The 16,475-nt window shown below is 42.3% G+C and overlaps 1 protein-coding gene across 3 annotated transcripts; it reads right to left on the reverse strand.

The window, feature by feature from the left end:
* Window positions 1-2,533: 2,533 nt before the first annotated feature.
* On the reverse strand, window positions 2,534-10,342 carry LOC108098592 (phosphatidylinositide phosphatase SAC2). 3 transcript variants are annotated; one of them, XM_017201650.2, is made up of 12 exons: window positions 10,148-10,342; window positions 8,281-8,509; window positions 7,796-8,216; window positions 7,615-7,736; window positions 7,187-7,552; window positions 6,794-7,121; window positions 6,668-6,738; window positions 6,015-6,230; window positions 5,552-5,788; window positions 4,392-5,486; window positions 3,888-4,029; window positions 2,534-3,828 (listed from the first exon to the last, which is right to left on the reverse strand). In XM_017201650.2, exons 1-12 carry the CDS (start codon window positions 10,242-10,244, stop codon window positions 3,700-3,702), a joined length of 3,453 nt encoding a protein of 1,150 aa, XP_017057139.1. In that variant the 5' UTR covers window positions 10,245-10,342; the 3' UTR covers window positions 2,534-3,699. The 3 variants fall into 3 exon arrangements, with proteins under 3 accessions (XP_017057139.1, XP_017057137.1, XP_017057138.1); XM_017201648.2 differs by lacking the exon at window positions 6,015-6,230; XM_017201649.2 differs by lacking the exons at window positions 2,534-3,828; window positions 3,888-4,029; window positions 4,392-5,486 and having other exon boundaries at window positions 5,650-5,788; window positions 5,897-6,230.
* Between the last annotated feature and the right edge of the window lie 6,133 nt (window positions 10,343-16,475).

The raw sequence follows: 16,475 nt of genomic DNA on the forward strand, positions 1-16,475 counted from the left end.
GGAATCGGTGTCAATTATGGCGTTTATAGGTATCTGAATTTTACCATATAATGCATATATTTTTATCTAATTAGTAAATAACAGTGTGCTTTATTATGAAAATAACTATTTCTTTTCACTTTGAAAAAAACTTTGAACATTTTAGAAGAATGAGAAAATATACAAAATGAATTGAATCGATTAATAGAAATATACTTAAAGCATAGCATTTGGCAAAAATGTTAAATTAGCACGTACCCAATAAAACTTTTTTTCCTGAAATGATTTTTACAGTTATATGATATTATACTCCGATTTTTATATTATAATTATTATACATAATTCGAAGTTTAACAGTCTTTAAAAAACATTATATTCTTTTGTCTGATAAAAACAACTATGGTATTATTTTTATAGTCTTGTAGAGGGTGTTTTATTTTCGGTTAGAAGTCTGAAACGCAGTTGACTGCAAAGGTAAATAAGCTTCGGCTCGCTGAAGCTAGCTTCCTTTTTCCGTTAATTTTCGTTAATTCCATATAGATTTTTTTATCTTTCCTATGGTTGCTATATCATATAGTTGTCGGATTTTTATGAAATTTTGTTCTCGATTCCAAGGGTATTTAAAAAATTTTCTGTTCTAAAAAACAACGATGTTATCATTTTTGTACGATTATTTATATATATGTATATTTCTCGATCTTTCCTATGGCACCTAGATGATATTCATAGTTATCCAATTCTAAAAAAATTTAATTAGAAATTCGATATAAGTTTAAAAATACCATCTGGAAGAAATCAATTCTGGGTTTATGGCTTCAAAGGTGTCTTCTTCGCTGACTGAAATTATAATACCCTCGGCAAGGGTATAAAAACAGTTAGGTTAATTTTAAATCAATCAGCCACAAAAATAATCGCTTAAACCTTAACAAAATAAACTGTTTTTTTAAGCTACACATCCGAACATATCATCGAAATCTTCATGATTTATTTTATTTGCAATAACTTCCAAATGAATTCGCACAATACACGTTGTTATCTAAGCATTGGGCTCAATCCGAAATTAAAGGCCCATCAAGTGCATCAGGGCTCAAGTCATCTGCCGGACCCCGGATTCGGGGTCCCCATTCCTCGCCAGACACCAAATTAGCATACATACCATAAAGCAAATTTGATTTCTATCACGGACCACCCAAAGCCGACCCACAGAATGGAGGCGAGGCACTCAGCTGTGCGCCGAGCACTTAACCCGCTTTTAGCAATAAAATTAACTTTCCGTAGAGATTCGGGATGCGGGGAGTTGCCGGCAGCACGTACAAGTCGAACGTATAGGAAATTAATGGTTTAAGGCAAAAGTGTTTAACGAAATTGGCCGGGGGATGAGGTGGGGTGGAACAGAATGGGACAGGATGGAATTTATAAGGCGACACACATGCACAGCAAATACCATGTAGCCTACTACTCCGTATGGCAGTAAATCCTCCGACTATCTCCGCATTTCACTTTATTGGCGCATAAAAACCGAACCGAACCAGACCAAACCAAAACGAATACGGAGGAGGAAAACTAGCAAGGGAAAGGCAACCCAGATCCGTCTCCGTCCTTCGGCAGTCGTCCACCCATCCGCCCATCCGTCTATCCGTCCATCCAACCATCCGACTATCCGACCATGGAAGCCGGACGGGTCTGGTGTCGCTGGTTCAATTTGAAAGGGAAGCTGTGCTTAAGAAGGCGTGTAATTGAAACATTCAAAAGACAATTTCCAAGTCTTAGCACAGACACACTTAATGGACGCAAAAGACATGGACAAAGTTAAGAAGTGAAATGCGAAAGAAAAATGCCAGGCAGCTCGGGAGGCAGTGCATCCTTGACTCGGGCGGGGTGGGTGTGGGTCAATCAGGCGTGACTGGGGGTCAAATGGATTGGCATGAAATATTCCGATGTACTTCCCACCCAGATGACACCCATCCACCCGTCCACTTTCACACTCGCCCCTTCTACTTTTTCCGGTTCGGCTTTCGATTCCCGTAGGTAGACAATGCGTACGTTAATTAAACAAACAGCCAATAAGATTGATGGCACTTTGATTGAAAAACAATTGATGCAACTGTGCGTACACATTAGCATGATATTGGACGAGGCGTCCTGGTCATCAGAGAAGCAGAAGCATCCGCATCCTCGTCCTCGTCCTCGTCCTCGGCCTCATCCTCATCAGCGTGTGGCTCTTATCAGCTGGCGGGCCAAAAGTTGCCGAGGAGTTGGTCCAAAGTTCGCATAAATAAAGTCCAATATCAATAGAGAGCCTTGTGTATGTGTAAGCTGATTGACAGCATTACAGGGTCCGTTTCTGCGGTGTTTTAATGGATTTTTGATTTCCACTTGGCACGGAGTTTTTAGGGGTTGCAGCCGGTTGGTTGCCATTCCCGCTTCCTTGTTTATCGCTTATGTAAACAAGCCACATCTATCTAACAACAGGACGCCACTTGACACTGACGTTTTCGATAGGACGCTAATTCAGGAATGATTCCCCCTAGCCATAGTTTCCATTGGTTTGTAGTTAAGCATTTAAACACATTTATATATTTCATATATTCGGTGGCGCATACATAGTTATAATTGAATTACGTTTACATAAAACATTTCTCTATTTACAAACGCACTACAGAAAGTAACATCAAACGAATCCGCAAGCTAAAAAGTGTGGGTTTTGTAACTCGTCGAATATTCGTTGACTTTCCTGAAATCCACTCACTTCTCATACATATTTCGTTAGCCAAATATGCCTAGTTTACTATTTGGTTAAGTTTCTAGCCAAAAAAATGGGTTCGTTTCGTTTTTGGTGTGGCGTGTAAAAAATTGGCGAACGCCAAGTCTTTTGTTTGTCTTGTCTTCTTGTGGTGTTGTTGAGTTTTTAGTTCACCAGCCTGATGTATGTACGTATAAATGTTTCATAAGACGAGTGCACAAATTTTCCCTACTAATTTCTAAACTTATCTGACGAAGCCGAATGACAAAAGCAATGCAAGCATATCGGCACAGGACAACAAGTTTGGACTTAACAAAAGGTGCAAAGAATGTATTTGTATACCTACAAATAGGTTTATCTAAACACAATGGCTCACATTTAAGGGATTTATTCTTGGAGAAAATTAAAAGTGGTTTAAACATAAGAAGTTGCGAGTTCTTGTATTTTAATGAAATTTAATACCTTCGATAAAGCAAGTTTTTTATTAAATTTACGTAACGTATGTTTTAAATCAGAGGTTTTTATAATTTGTATTTTATTACGGTAAATGAAGAATAAAATTTAATTGTGCCTGATTAATCATGGTAAAATTTTAATCTGCTTTCAAAATTGTCGATTTCAACATTTTTATTGTTTTTACCTTCGAGCCAAAACACTATTGTCCAGTGCAATAACACAAAACTTGTTATTGGTAAGCTTAACGAATAAGTACACTACACATACACAAATCAAATAACTCACTACAGCTTGGTGCTATAATAATCACAAATACGGCGTATATCATCTACATTATAAGAGCCATCAAAACGTTGATTTGATATACATTGCTTCGCTAATACGATGTCGATGGAAGTGCCTCGAACAACAGGTAGAACAATACTCATTTTGTGACGTTCTATATTGAAAATAAATATATCACTTGCACTACTTAATTTCAGAGTGTGGAGCTTTTGGTATTGCTTGCTTATTAACCCGCTTTAAAGGGCTATTAACTTGGTTTTGCACTTTTCTGCTTCCCACAGTTCCAACAAATGATCTCGGGAACTGGGACCGCGCTCTGGCGGAGAATTCTCGGCAGAAAGACTGGTGGGCGAGAGGACCCCGGTCTGAAAAATAAAGTTATTGTTTAGTAACAAGCTCGAGCAGATATCAATTATGTATTTACCTTGGTTGCTATCTTGCGGGGATCGAGGTTAAGACCAATATTCTTGGCCAGCTTTGACAGTGGACTGGTGAGCTGCTTCAGTTTGTTGGCCTCCGGCTGAGTGGGCAAGCCCAAAGGAAGGCTGAGATCTCTGGCCGAAGTACTGAAATCGCGTCAGGCAAATCGTAACAGTACAAACACATCATGAGTTCAATTAAATATTTTTATTTTGAGCGATTTTTGGCCAGAAACAGCCCGAGTGTATGTGGTATGGAGCAGGCACAGATATTTCTATTTTTGTACAGTAATACATGCTAATCTTAGGTATTATTTAGATAGAACACATTGAACGCATAGAGGAATTATAATACTTTGAGCTTGAAGGGATAAAAACTGACAAAAATTACAAAAAACACATATACAATCTCGACTACAAATATATTGGCTAATTAATAATATAATACGAAACAGAAAGCTCTAACCCAAAACAGCTCTACAACCAAAGATCAATTGTAGAATACAGACCTGGACAGGGGCTTCACCCCTTCCTCCCCGTCGTCAAAGGCTTCCTGAGCTTGCACGCAGATTAGTGGATTGGGCGTGATCGGTCGGATGGGAGGAGCGTTCTCCAGGAGGCCAGTGGGCAGACCAACGTGATCCGTCACGGAGGTAATGGAAATGGTGAGCACATCCTCGGCGGTCTTGCACATGCTATCCTTCTGTTCCAATTGACGAATTTCGTCGGAGGAGCTGGGCGAGTCCTCCTTCTGGTTGCCCATGACAATGCCCACCGATGGCAGGAAGGCGTTCTCGTTGTAGTTGGACTTGTCCATGGCTATCTCCACGTCGGAATCCACCTCGGGCTCATACAAGCTGTTGTCGTGCTCATCAGTATCTGTGCTGCTGGCGCTGTTCGAGTTTCTCTGCTTGCGACCCACAGTAAAGACAGCCTTCTCCGCCTCCTGGCCAGATTCTACTTCGTTGCCTCCCGTCTGGCGCATCACTTGCGGATTGATGGTGGCTGCCAAGTTGCTGGGGTGAGCTGGCTGTTGGCTGGCACCCGATGGCTTCTTAAAGGTCTGGCCCAGTTTGGAGAACTGTCCCGCCACATTAGAAAGAGCCTTTGAGCTGAATTGCACCAGCTGAGATTCGGAAAGGTTACGCGGCATGCCCCTGGGAACATCGAGCATGGGCAACTTGCTCTTCCTGCGCTGCAGCACACCTCCCGTGATATAGCGAACGTCTGTATTCCCGGCGTTGTCAAGGGCGATCCGGAACATCTCGACTATCGAGGTCAGAGATTCCGTTAGCTCCTCCTGCGTCTTGATCACGTAGGCCATGTTGTTGAAGAATCTCAGATTGGCCGAGCGGAACATGTGGAAGTAGCCCTCCTGCCCGTCCACGCTGTAGTTGAGACGCAGACACAGATGTGCCGGAGCGGATCCCTGGAAGATTTTCGCCTGTTGATGCATCCCCAACTCGATAAGCCGCACCTGCGTCAGTTGCACCTTTTCAAAGCGCACAATCTTGTCCAGGTGCGAGTCGTATTCGGCCACAATGTAGCAGTCGTCGGTTAGCAACAGTATGGAGTCCACCTCAGTTTCGTTGGCATCGCCGGAGCTGCGAAAATACGGTTAAGAATCTCTGTCAATATCAACGATAAGCTATATAATGAGCCAACTAACCTTGGGTCAGCATCTATAAGTCCCCAAGCTCCAACGGGATACTGAGCCGATCCCAACAACAGACGACGACAATCTTCCACAAGCAACTTGGCGTGCTCTGCATTTTCCGTTCCATCGCTTTCATCCGGACCCGCTTGACCACCCAAAGCGCTGAGCGATTCTGAGGAGACCTGATTTCCCAGCATTAGATCAATGGTTGCCTGGCGATAGGAGTCCTTAAAGCGCGCCAAGTAGTAACTGAAAGTTAATTAAACTCATTAACTAAGAACCAAGGACTCCCCGATAAACGAAAAAGCAGATGTGAGAATGATAATAACGAAGAAGGCTAAGAAATGGGAGTAGTACCTTTTGCGAAATAAGAATCAAAGGATATATAACAATTGAGGCAACTAAAAACTGTAACTGTCGGGGCTCGTTTGCCTGGCCATCTACTCCATCATGGGATCGCCTCTGAACTGCGCACCTGGTCATAACGATGGATTCGAGAAGCTGCAGCTCGGGTCCCAGCACACCGGGATTATAATAGCCCCGGAGCGGGGGCCGGGTCTCTGGAGTGAGGATCTGGAGAATGGTGTCCAGGACCTCGTCCTCCTGCAGTTCTTCTGCCCGCAGCAACTGCCCCTGCATCAGATCGATGATGCACTGGCGAAACGAGTCGGCAAAGTTTTGTATGAAAAAGCTACGGAGAAGTTGGGCACGGCATTAGCTACGGGTCTGTGCATCGGTTAAAGATTGTGGTGTTAGAGATAAACCCCGTGGTTAAATTTTGGGTATTAAGTTTAAGAAGGGGAACATAAACTTGTTCTCCTTGAGTTTAATTATGTGGAAACAGGCATGCAGCATTAGTAGAATATCGAAAAACGATTTAGAAAAGGATAATGGCATGGCTACGATTTTGGGCTTTTAGTAATGATTGATTGAACTCCCAATCACCCTAAATATGCAGATGATTTGCGGTGGGCCACGACTACATTGTAATTTGTATAAAAGCCAAAGCTTAATTACAGATTAAGTGGAGAATGATTGCGATAAGTAAATCAATCAAGATAATGAATATGAAACAGTCACGGGTAGCAAAAATACAAGAAAAAACGTTGGTAGGTGTATTATACGAACCGATTGGCCGAGTTCATGCCGTCTTTCATCATGCCGCTGATTTTGCGTTCGCCGGTGCGAGTGTAGTCTCCCTGTTGTGGAACAATCTCATAAACAAATTCATTTTTACACTGATTTTCCACTTACCTTCAAGGCATTGGTACCCGCATACTGTCGACTGATTATGTCCCCGTTGTTTGCCCAGAGCACCATAAATGGAGACTTCAGTTGCTCTGGAATGGGAGTATAGGGAGGCGAGAGGCCTAATTTAACTAGCTGAGATTCAAGCACCGCCTTTCCAATGGCCGTTTGCACCACGTTTGTTCGATCCAGACAATCCATGCAGTTCACGCGGAACACGGACTTCTGGTTACATATCATTCCCCGTTGATCACGCCAGTGGAAACCCATCGCGCCTGCCTCGGGACCCACTGCATCGATCAGGGCGGAAACATTCTCGAAGCGCATGCCTCGGCTAATATAACAGGAAATGATTATCTTTTAGTGGTTGATCGCATAGGAAAGACGAATAAAACTTACCAGTAATCGTGAAAATCGAAAGTTACATATATCATTAGCTCGTTGTTGTACTTGATCACGTGATCGGCGTAGGCATCTCCAATGGTCTTCTCCTTTCCGCTTTGCTCCACCAGATTGACGATGCAAACGCGACCGTAGATTTCCAATTCCTTGGTGAAGTGCAGCTCAAAGGCCTGCTGAGTTTCGGCCACTCCACGATCAAGGCGTGGTGGTGGGCGGTACTTGTAACCGGGCTGGCTCCAATAGATCGGAACGGAACCACGAACTTGGGTGAATGACAGCTGGTGGTGGCGGAATGAGAGTATTTGCTCTGTCTCCACGTAATTTGCGCAGTTTCCCTTCTCATCCACTCCTCGTCGCTTGTAGCTGTTGATATAGTGAGTAAATTATATTAAATTGATACTAATAGTTGAGTTGAAGTGAATTACCGTGTTCCCGCACGATGACGAGATCTCCGCGATACCAACGCCAAAGTAAAGCATTCATTGCCTATAACACAGTTTTCAACTTGCATAAATCCCTGAATAATGGGCAGTATCCATGTTTTATCCTGTGAGTAAAGAGTAGAATACTTAAGTATAACATTTGGTTGGTTTACTAGTTACTTACATTCAAGCTGAGCAAATCTCGAATCATGTGCATGTTCCAGAAGAACCGCTCATCCGGCTGAGGCTGTTTCTCCTCCAATGCAGCCTCATGACGCTGTAGATTGTTGGTTATATCGCAGTCGAAGCTGAAATAGAAGCTATCGGTGTCGTCGAATATCTTGTGCAGCTCCTCGGTGATGCGCCGTTCGATGTGTTTCGGTTCCCGGATGCCCACTGATGACTTCACCTGCTTGGTGGCCAAATTCGCAGCTTGCTGGGTGGTATTTTTGATGGTGTTTCCAGCACTCTTTACCGCTCCCCAGGTTTTGTTCATTCCCTCGAACAACTTGGTGCTCTTTGAAGAGCCACTTCCACTCGAGGGAACGCTTGCATTGTTGTTGTTTGAGGTGGAGACGCTGTGAGTGGGCGTGGATTGGTTGCTTCTAATTTGGAAAACATAAAAAAAGAATTATTAGGCAATAAACACAGGTAATTGGTATGACTCACTTGGTGTGCTTAGTGCAATTTGGAAGTTCGGTGTCCGGCTCCTCGGCACTAAGTATGCATATCGACTTGATCTTGTACACCAAGTGTGGGGGATATAGCACACCCACTGCCGTTGCCTCCTTGACCACTACCAAGTGCGGTTCATAGACATTGGGCAACGAGATCACGCCCACAATGCCATGGGTTACTCCGATGCACTCGATGTCGTCCACAGAGCTAAGATCCCATCCTGTAAATAAGAAAATCAAACACTTTAGTAACTTTTTGCGACTTGCCAAAAATATCAAAACTTTTGAAATAAAATATTATTAAATCCTGATTTATTTACAGTAAAGCTAGTTATTCTGTATTTTTAATTAATAAAGAAATAAGTAAAAATTCCGGAGACTGTTATTTTTGTACCCCTTCCATCTTTGTTCTTTAAGCACAAAGTTCATGTTCGTTAGGCTTAATTGGTATTTGATAAGCATACGCCCCCCGAATAAAACAATCTTTTACAGCAAATAAGTGTCAAAGCTAGTTAAAATTACCAGAACGCTAATTGTTAATTGTGAAGGAAGGTCGAATATTGACCGCTGGCTAATGAAGGCTGCCTCTAAATGCCAAAGCCTGTAATTTCAGGATACATATTTGCATCTGGTGCGTTGCGTGTGGAAATGTTTACCCTTGGGTCTACAACTGCTCATTACTGTACACTGAATCCGGTCACCGCCCACTGCGCCCAGCACTTGCAGCTAAAAACAGCAATGTGCAATTGCACTTTACGTGCCACCTACGTGCATCCTTGGTAATCTTTTTTGATGTGGATAAAATGTCATTGGCATGATTTCAAAGTTGCCACTTTAAAGCAATGCTGTCATAAAGCAACTGCTAATCTTATCTAGAATTTTGGTTTATCTAGCTTTTTGAGCCAGACACCGGATGTTGTTGTTCTGATGACTACCGTAAAATCGATGAAAGTGTTGGTCCTCATAAATTATGCCAAGTTCCTTTTGGGTGTGAAACCGCTTTTCACCGTGCGGACAAAAAGCGTTTTCGCCAAACAAAGAAAATTGACGGGAGCAGCTGCGGTGACCTTGGCTGAGATTTATGGGCTGCGTGTGGGTCAGGGGTCACACTGCGGATGAGTCATGGGCAGAAGGAAAGTGACCATCCCCAAGGACTTGAAACTCGTAGGAGATACTGTCCTTGTCCATTAATGGCGACAGGTTGCGTGTCAGCAAATTGATCTATATGTAAGTGCTGCCCAATAAACAAGCAATTAACGGTTACAGACACATTGTTGGTTGTTTAATTTCTGTCGGTGTTATTAATAGAAACAGAAGGTAATTAATTGTATGGCTGGTCTATATTGACAATTAGGTATTAGAAAAAAGCCCTCTAATAATACATGAGGTTTCAAATGAGATTTAGAGAGTACAGTATACTGCTGTAATAGCGATAAACGAATGAAAATGTTCACCCAGTTAGATTTCCACAAGTTATAAACTCCTAGGTACGTTATTCAATGTTATTGGTTATTTTACTAGGGGTTAAGTTCAGAGTCTTATAAATTTCTTATGGCATACTAAGTGCGCAGTTAGAAACAAGCAAGTGACTTAAAAATTCAGTTAGATGGCGTTTGAGGAAAACCGCCTTCCGGGATTATTCTCATTTATCTTTTAAGGCTTGCGGCCTTGAAACACACACATGCACACAATTACGAAAACGGAACTTTTTCAGGAAGGGAAGTGGCAATTGCACACTTGAAGTGTCTGATACATCGTTTATCTGACTAAACATGATAAAGTTGTGGCCCTTAGATTGTTAAATAAACAATGCACAATACACACGAATACTCAGACAGTATGATTCATGTGACATTTACCTGCTTTCAGTGAAAATTCCGATGTTCTGCGGTTCCACCACAAGCTCTTGTCCCGCTTCACGAAGATATAGTGTGAGTCCGTCTGGAACACCTCCATTGTTTATTCTTTGACTACTTTTCTTGGGACATTATTAATAACGCCTTCCAATTTCGACAAATTAATGCGACATTGTTTACGAAATTGGTCAGTGATGACTAGGGATGTGCAAAATGTTAAGCTAGTATATCGATATTTAAAAAAATATCTGAGCATCGATATTTTTATTGTGAAATTTGTATTCGCTAGATTAGGAGGGTGTCTTAGCTTAGTAAGGAGTATGTATTAGCTATGTTATATGGTGAACTTGTAATTATGTTTCCAAAAAAATCCGGCAGGGTATTTTTGCTTTTGCGTGGCGACACCTACTCGGTTTGTTAAGCAATATTTAATCTAATTGCATCCGAGGTCCGTTTCCGATGGCGCCACGGCTGCCTGTTATAATCATTTTATTGATTTAACTTTATTAAATGTTTAGATAATAAAATAAATGTACTCAAAAATCGCAGCGCAAAAAAAAGCACTTTAGTTTTAAACTTTCTTTATAAAATAGTTAACCTTTAGTTAAATCAAAAGCATGTCGGTGTCATATTAAATTTTTTTCAAAATAATGAATTGCAAGTAAACACTTAAGTCACTTACAAGCCAATTATTATTATAAAAAGAGAATAGAAATTTAATGGTTGTCTCAGATATACATTTACAAGCTATTTTTTAAAACTTAAAAATTTGAAACTCGTTTTTTTAAGTTTTAAAAGTAAGCTGAAATCTTTACGGTAGCTTTGGAACGGATCTCGCATCTTGAATGCTTTGGGATAGGCAAGTCAGTGTCTATGGTAATAACGATGTTATCGTTTATTTACGAATTTGGATCATTATCATCAATCAACGTTTTTTCGACAGAGTCTGCGGCTTGGGGCGATTATGGCAGCCTATAAACGGGTTGAAGCCTCTATACTGACGAGGATGAAAAATCGATAGTAAAGTCCTTGAGGCTTTTTCAAGATGCGCTGCAAAAACCATATTTCATCTCTCTCATTCCATTTAATATTCGAGGGAAAAAAATGTTTTAATAAACTGAGACCATTAAAAGAGCGGAAATCAATTTTGGGGATATGCAGATCCGGATGCTCATCTTATAAGTGCCCAATCAAATTAGCCAGAGGAATGGGCCAGCGTTGCGCATTTATGACAAGTGTTGTGCGCCTTGATGTGAAAACAATGTAGGCACGTTTTTATGCGACTCTCCTTAGTCCTTTGAACTGTGTTTATTCCGACGGGGATGAACGGGCAGGCAGGACGATGAGGCTAGGACTGTTACGCTGACGCTGACGAACGGCGCTCAGCATCTCGCAGTTAATTACCGTAAGTGGCACGGCGATAGTTTCTAGTTGGCAGTCCCGCACCTGCCGCCCGGAACACGGCTGACTAGCACGGAATCGGACAGTTGCAACTGCCGGATCAGCCAAATCAAACGCCCTGCCATCCGGCTAGGCCGGCTCATCATTCACGCAATCCATTCATAAAAAAGATATATGACACAGTCACGCAGAAAACACGGAAGTGCTGTGCTTCAAATTGAATTGCAAACGAGCTAATCGATCCTCGGGGAGGGAGTGAGAGAGGCCAGGACACGCGTTCGAGGTCCTGCTGCCTGCTGCCTGCTGCTTGGGGAATATGAATTTATATCTTTTAATCTGCGACAGCAGCAATGACTGCTATTCTGCCCTGTTCTGTTTGGTTCTGTTCCGGGGACAGGGCAAAAATAAAAGTGAAATTAAGGACGCAGGACATATTTCAACAAAGCGGCAGTCAGATAGTCAGATCCTGCATCCCGGCTCTGTTTATTGTCAGTGTCAAGTGGGCCTTCGGGGTGCCAAGTGGTTGGGACAGGCGAAAGGTGGGAGGCGGATGGATTGGGGTGATACGCCCTGACTGACGTCCTTGTAATTGCATTAAAATGCAATTCCAATGGCCGGTCGACCGCCGATTCCGACTTTTCCCAGGCCACTGCCAATTGCGAGTGTTCAGTTGCCAGTCCTCGGTTGCCAGTGCTCTCACTCGCTGAGTGCCATCGAGTGTAGGTGTCATCGGCATCCTGCCAGTCCCTACCTCCCTGGACCTGCGTAAACTGTATTGATAGCTGCCTTCAACGCACTTCACACTTCCTTGCGGCTGGGATCCGATGGAGAGGTGTACCGAAGGACATTTCGAGGGACAGTTGTGCGCAGTCAGGGCACTTTATTGATTTGTTCCATCTTATTTATAGTACGGTTTCATATTTAGTACATTAACTTAATATTCTTTTATTATTATATAAATTCTTATTTCATGGATTCACTTGTTCTTAATAACCAATTAAAATCATGAAAAAAATAAGGGAGACAGGATTCGTGCCCTTAAAATTTTTTTAAATCATTTCATTTATTAGATTTTTGTCACAATAATGTCAAAGCTTTTCTTAATGTTGAGGACGATTCTTTCATCTTAATTTTTAAACGTAATTTTTAAATTACAATAGGAATACTGTAAAAACGTCATAGAAATCTGAGGACACCTCAAAGAACTTGTGCTCATTGAACATAATAAATTTGTTATTTTTCCAATAAATAATTATTAAGTTGTTTTCTATTTGATTTCCAAAGATTACCGGACAACTCCCTCTTTTCTATTTACAAATTTTCCCAGGGATTTCCTACTCAATAAATGTCCTTTTTATTAGAGTGGCATCTGCTGGCTGCGATCAAGTGTTATCGCCTGAGAAAGAATCCGCACTTGATGGCGTGGAACAGGAGCAACGACACATTCGCTCCCAACCCCCCTTCAGCCCGGTCAAACACTCAACGCCGATACAAGCGGATAACAATTATATAAAACAGCAGGCAAAACAACGGCGACACAGGATTTGTAACAGGATACGCGTGTAACCACGGAACGGAGCTGCGGCAATCGCAACATCGGCAGAGAACGACAAAACACCCTTTCAATTAAACATTCGAAAACAACATTTGGCAATTATACAATTGACACCAGCCGAGAGTGGTGGTGGTGGTGGATGGGATGCTCGGAACACGACATCATCAATTTGAAATGCCGGCGAACGCGTGACTCGGAGGCACGCGCGTCATTTGGTCCTGGGCCTTCCTGAGGCCGCAGGGATTTGGATAGACCGAAAAGGCAGCCGGCTCATAAACAACATCAACAACAAGGACAAGTTGTGCGCGTTTAACATTAGTCAACGACGTGAACCTGCCCCCCCTCCACCCTCCGCCCACAGCCCACAAAAACGCCCTTCGAGATGTCGTACGTTGCCTTTTTATGCGATTGTCGGCTGTTCCAGCTCTTTTATTGCCGCCCCATTCGTTTGTCGTTTACTTTTACGGGCGGACATTTGTTTGGCCAGAGAAATCAGTGGTTATTCCGAGTGCCGGGGCTCAGATATTTTAATATGCATTTGGGAGAAATTTGTCCGCTGCCGGGCCTTCAAATGAGGTTCTTTTTGTTTCAATTTGCCAGCGGACCTGGCCCACAAATGCGTGAAAATTTGAGGAGAGGCAGTCAGCCTGTTGAGGTGATTGCCCCAATCCTGTCCAGCTCTCTTTGAAATATTTATGTGGCAGCTACGAATTTTGACTGCTCCGGACAGGCAGAAGAAAAATTACGCAGAAATCAAAACTTCCCCCGAAGACCACTTACAGAAGGTCCGAATGCGAGTCCGAGTCCGACCAGGATGAATCCAAGAAAAAAGGTCAATTTCCGTTCTGTGGCAAATAAAAAATGCATATGCTCTCTCCGAGAAATGGACAACTGGGAACTGGGCCGAAAACAATGAGGCTATCTTAGCAAACTTGGACAGCAAATTAAGTGGAAGTCAAGTTATGGAAGTGTCGAGCTCCAGCAATTCGAATACCTGAGATGGTGACTTCCTAAAAGGACTTCGGAGACCCAGCCCTATTAAGTTTTTGAGCCAACTTGATTGGCTTTTCCCGACCATCTTCAACCTGCCAACCGAATGACATTCTCTGCGAACCAGTAATTAATGCTCGCCATTGATTTTCCACTCGCAATAAACGACAAGCAGGGCAATTTTCACGCCATAACTCTAATGGAATTCAACATAAATTTTCCAGACTTTTCAATATTTTATTAGCCCTTTCGGACGGAGCGTGGCCATAAAATTGAAATGTTTTCGGGCAGACTCGAGCTCTGGCAGCCCGTCAAAGTCTGTGGGGTTTTTTTATGGCGTTTCATTGGTCGGTTATAAATTTGTGTGTTCGCCAATAAATACCAAAATAATTCTATCAGAGCCGTTCGTACGTGGAAGGTCGAAGCATCCTGTTGACACTTGTGGGTTGGGCAGCCAAGTGTTGTAAAAAAAATCAAACAACCCCAAATCCAATTCGGAGTTCAATGCTGACCACCGAGTTGAGAGCTCGGTCCTGGCACTTTACACAATTTTTATCTGCTGCTGATGTGATTTTGCACTCAATTGAAAATAAACTCGATTAAATTTTCATGACAAATTGCATGGGAAAATCAGTTACACGACTTACCACTCCTCGAACGTGGACTGTTTATTGAAAACTTGAAGTGCGGATGATCTGTTATTGTCATTTGTTTTTGAAAAACAAGTAAGAAAAAGTGAGAAATGCAAATACGCATTGCATTTTATTTTTTACTTTTTTAAAAGATAAATAAAAAAAGGAAGTCCTAAAAATACATTATTATATGTATCCCTTATAAATATTTACAAGTTTCAAAGTTATTACAATTTATATACAATTAAAATTGGCTACGAATTAAAATTCTATTTTTAGAAATCGTTGACAAACTAAAAAAAGGAAAACAACGTAAATTTACCCCTCAAAATTGACTTACTGAAAGTTTTTTCTACAATATTTTTTCTAACTTTTTTTTTCAAAATTTCTTTATTGTTAAATTGTGTAAATTCTTTTCAACTTTTCCCCTTTTCCCGATGTCAAACCCCGCTAATGTGTCCTTTGATAAGGGTTGGGCTGCTCTTTGAAATGACAGTTAACAGAACTTACTTGTTTGTAAGATTTAGACCCAGAATAATTGCAGATTACTGTTTTATCTGGGGGATGGCCAGATGACATTTGACCCGAGACTTACAACCTTTTTTAGATCAGTTTTTACTCTGACTTAGAACCAGACCTGATGCTATCTAAATCGGCGCATGACTCCCCGAGAACAAAAACTAAAGCTAACAAATTGCGGACAACGGCTTGTGAACCGGACAAGCTAATGACAAGTTTAATCATTAGTTTTCAGCGCAAATGAGCGGGCAGCCATTAGAGAGCTGTTAGTTTTGGGTCCCCGCCAGGTCGTCCGATACCGTGCTATGTATATGTATACATAGGGTGGGGGTTCAGGGGTGGAGAGGGTGATTAGCGCACTCCATTTACTCCATTTTTAAACTCATTTAGTGCAGCGTTTTTAACGACCGCCAAGCGGAGGAAGGGAGACGGCTAATGACAGTTGGCCGCTTTTGTTTGCCCACCAGAACAATGGCCGCCCTGTTTCTTTTTTATAACCGCACTCATATTGCGGCAAACAAGCTCGTACGTTAGGTGAAATTGTTTTCTTTATGACGTTTTTACGACTGGCAGCTCGGACAGGGGTTCGCCATAATTAGAGAACCCCCGAGGCAACCATACTATATATGCATGCACATACCTGTGTGCAGCGATAGCGACTCATATTTAATTTAAACGTCCCCCGATGGCCGCTAATTATTCGCTGTCACTGTGCGCAGTACAGTGCATCCGCAAGGCAGCTGAACAACTAAAAACAGACAGACTAACTGACTGACTGACGGACGGCTAACTGTCCAACTATAGTTGTCAACTCTTTGTGGCCCCGGCCCGCAAATGATGAAAAACTAATTTGAAAATTGTGCTTAGCTTTGTGGCTCCGCTCCAGATCCATAATGTCTGCCGCCGACCGCCATCTGTGGAGTTAAATCCTTTTCAATCTTGCCATAATCCAAATTGACACGTACATGTGCAGCAAACGGACGGAGACTCCTGTTCCTGCTCCGTCGATCCGGATCCGTAGTATCTCTATCTCTATCTGTAGCTGTATCTGCAGATGTATCTGTATCCGTAGCCTGTCTTGTTGACCAACCGCATTCTGTTCGAGCTGTTCGGTCGTATTTTTCATACTCGCATCCACTTTTTGACTGACACACGCCCGTTCGCCCCGGTCACTTCCAATTTGGCTTTTCTTTTTCGGGGGATTTCCGTTCGCAAGGCCGCAAACTTTGGCTGC

This window comes from Drosophila ficusphila, unplaced genomic scaffold (genome assembly GCF_018152265.1).
Source record: "Drosophila ficusphila isolate 14025-0441.05 unplaced genomic scaffold, ASM1815226v1 contig_791, whole genome shotgun sequence".
In the NCBI taxonomy this organism is placed as follows: Eukaryota; Metazoa; Arthropoda; class Insecta; order Diptera; family Drosophilidae; genus Drosophila; species Drosophila ficusphila.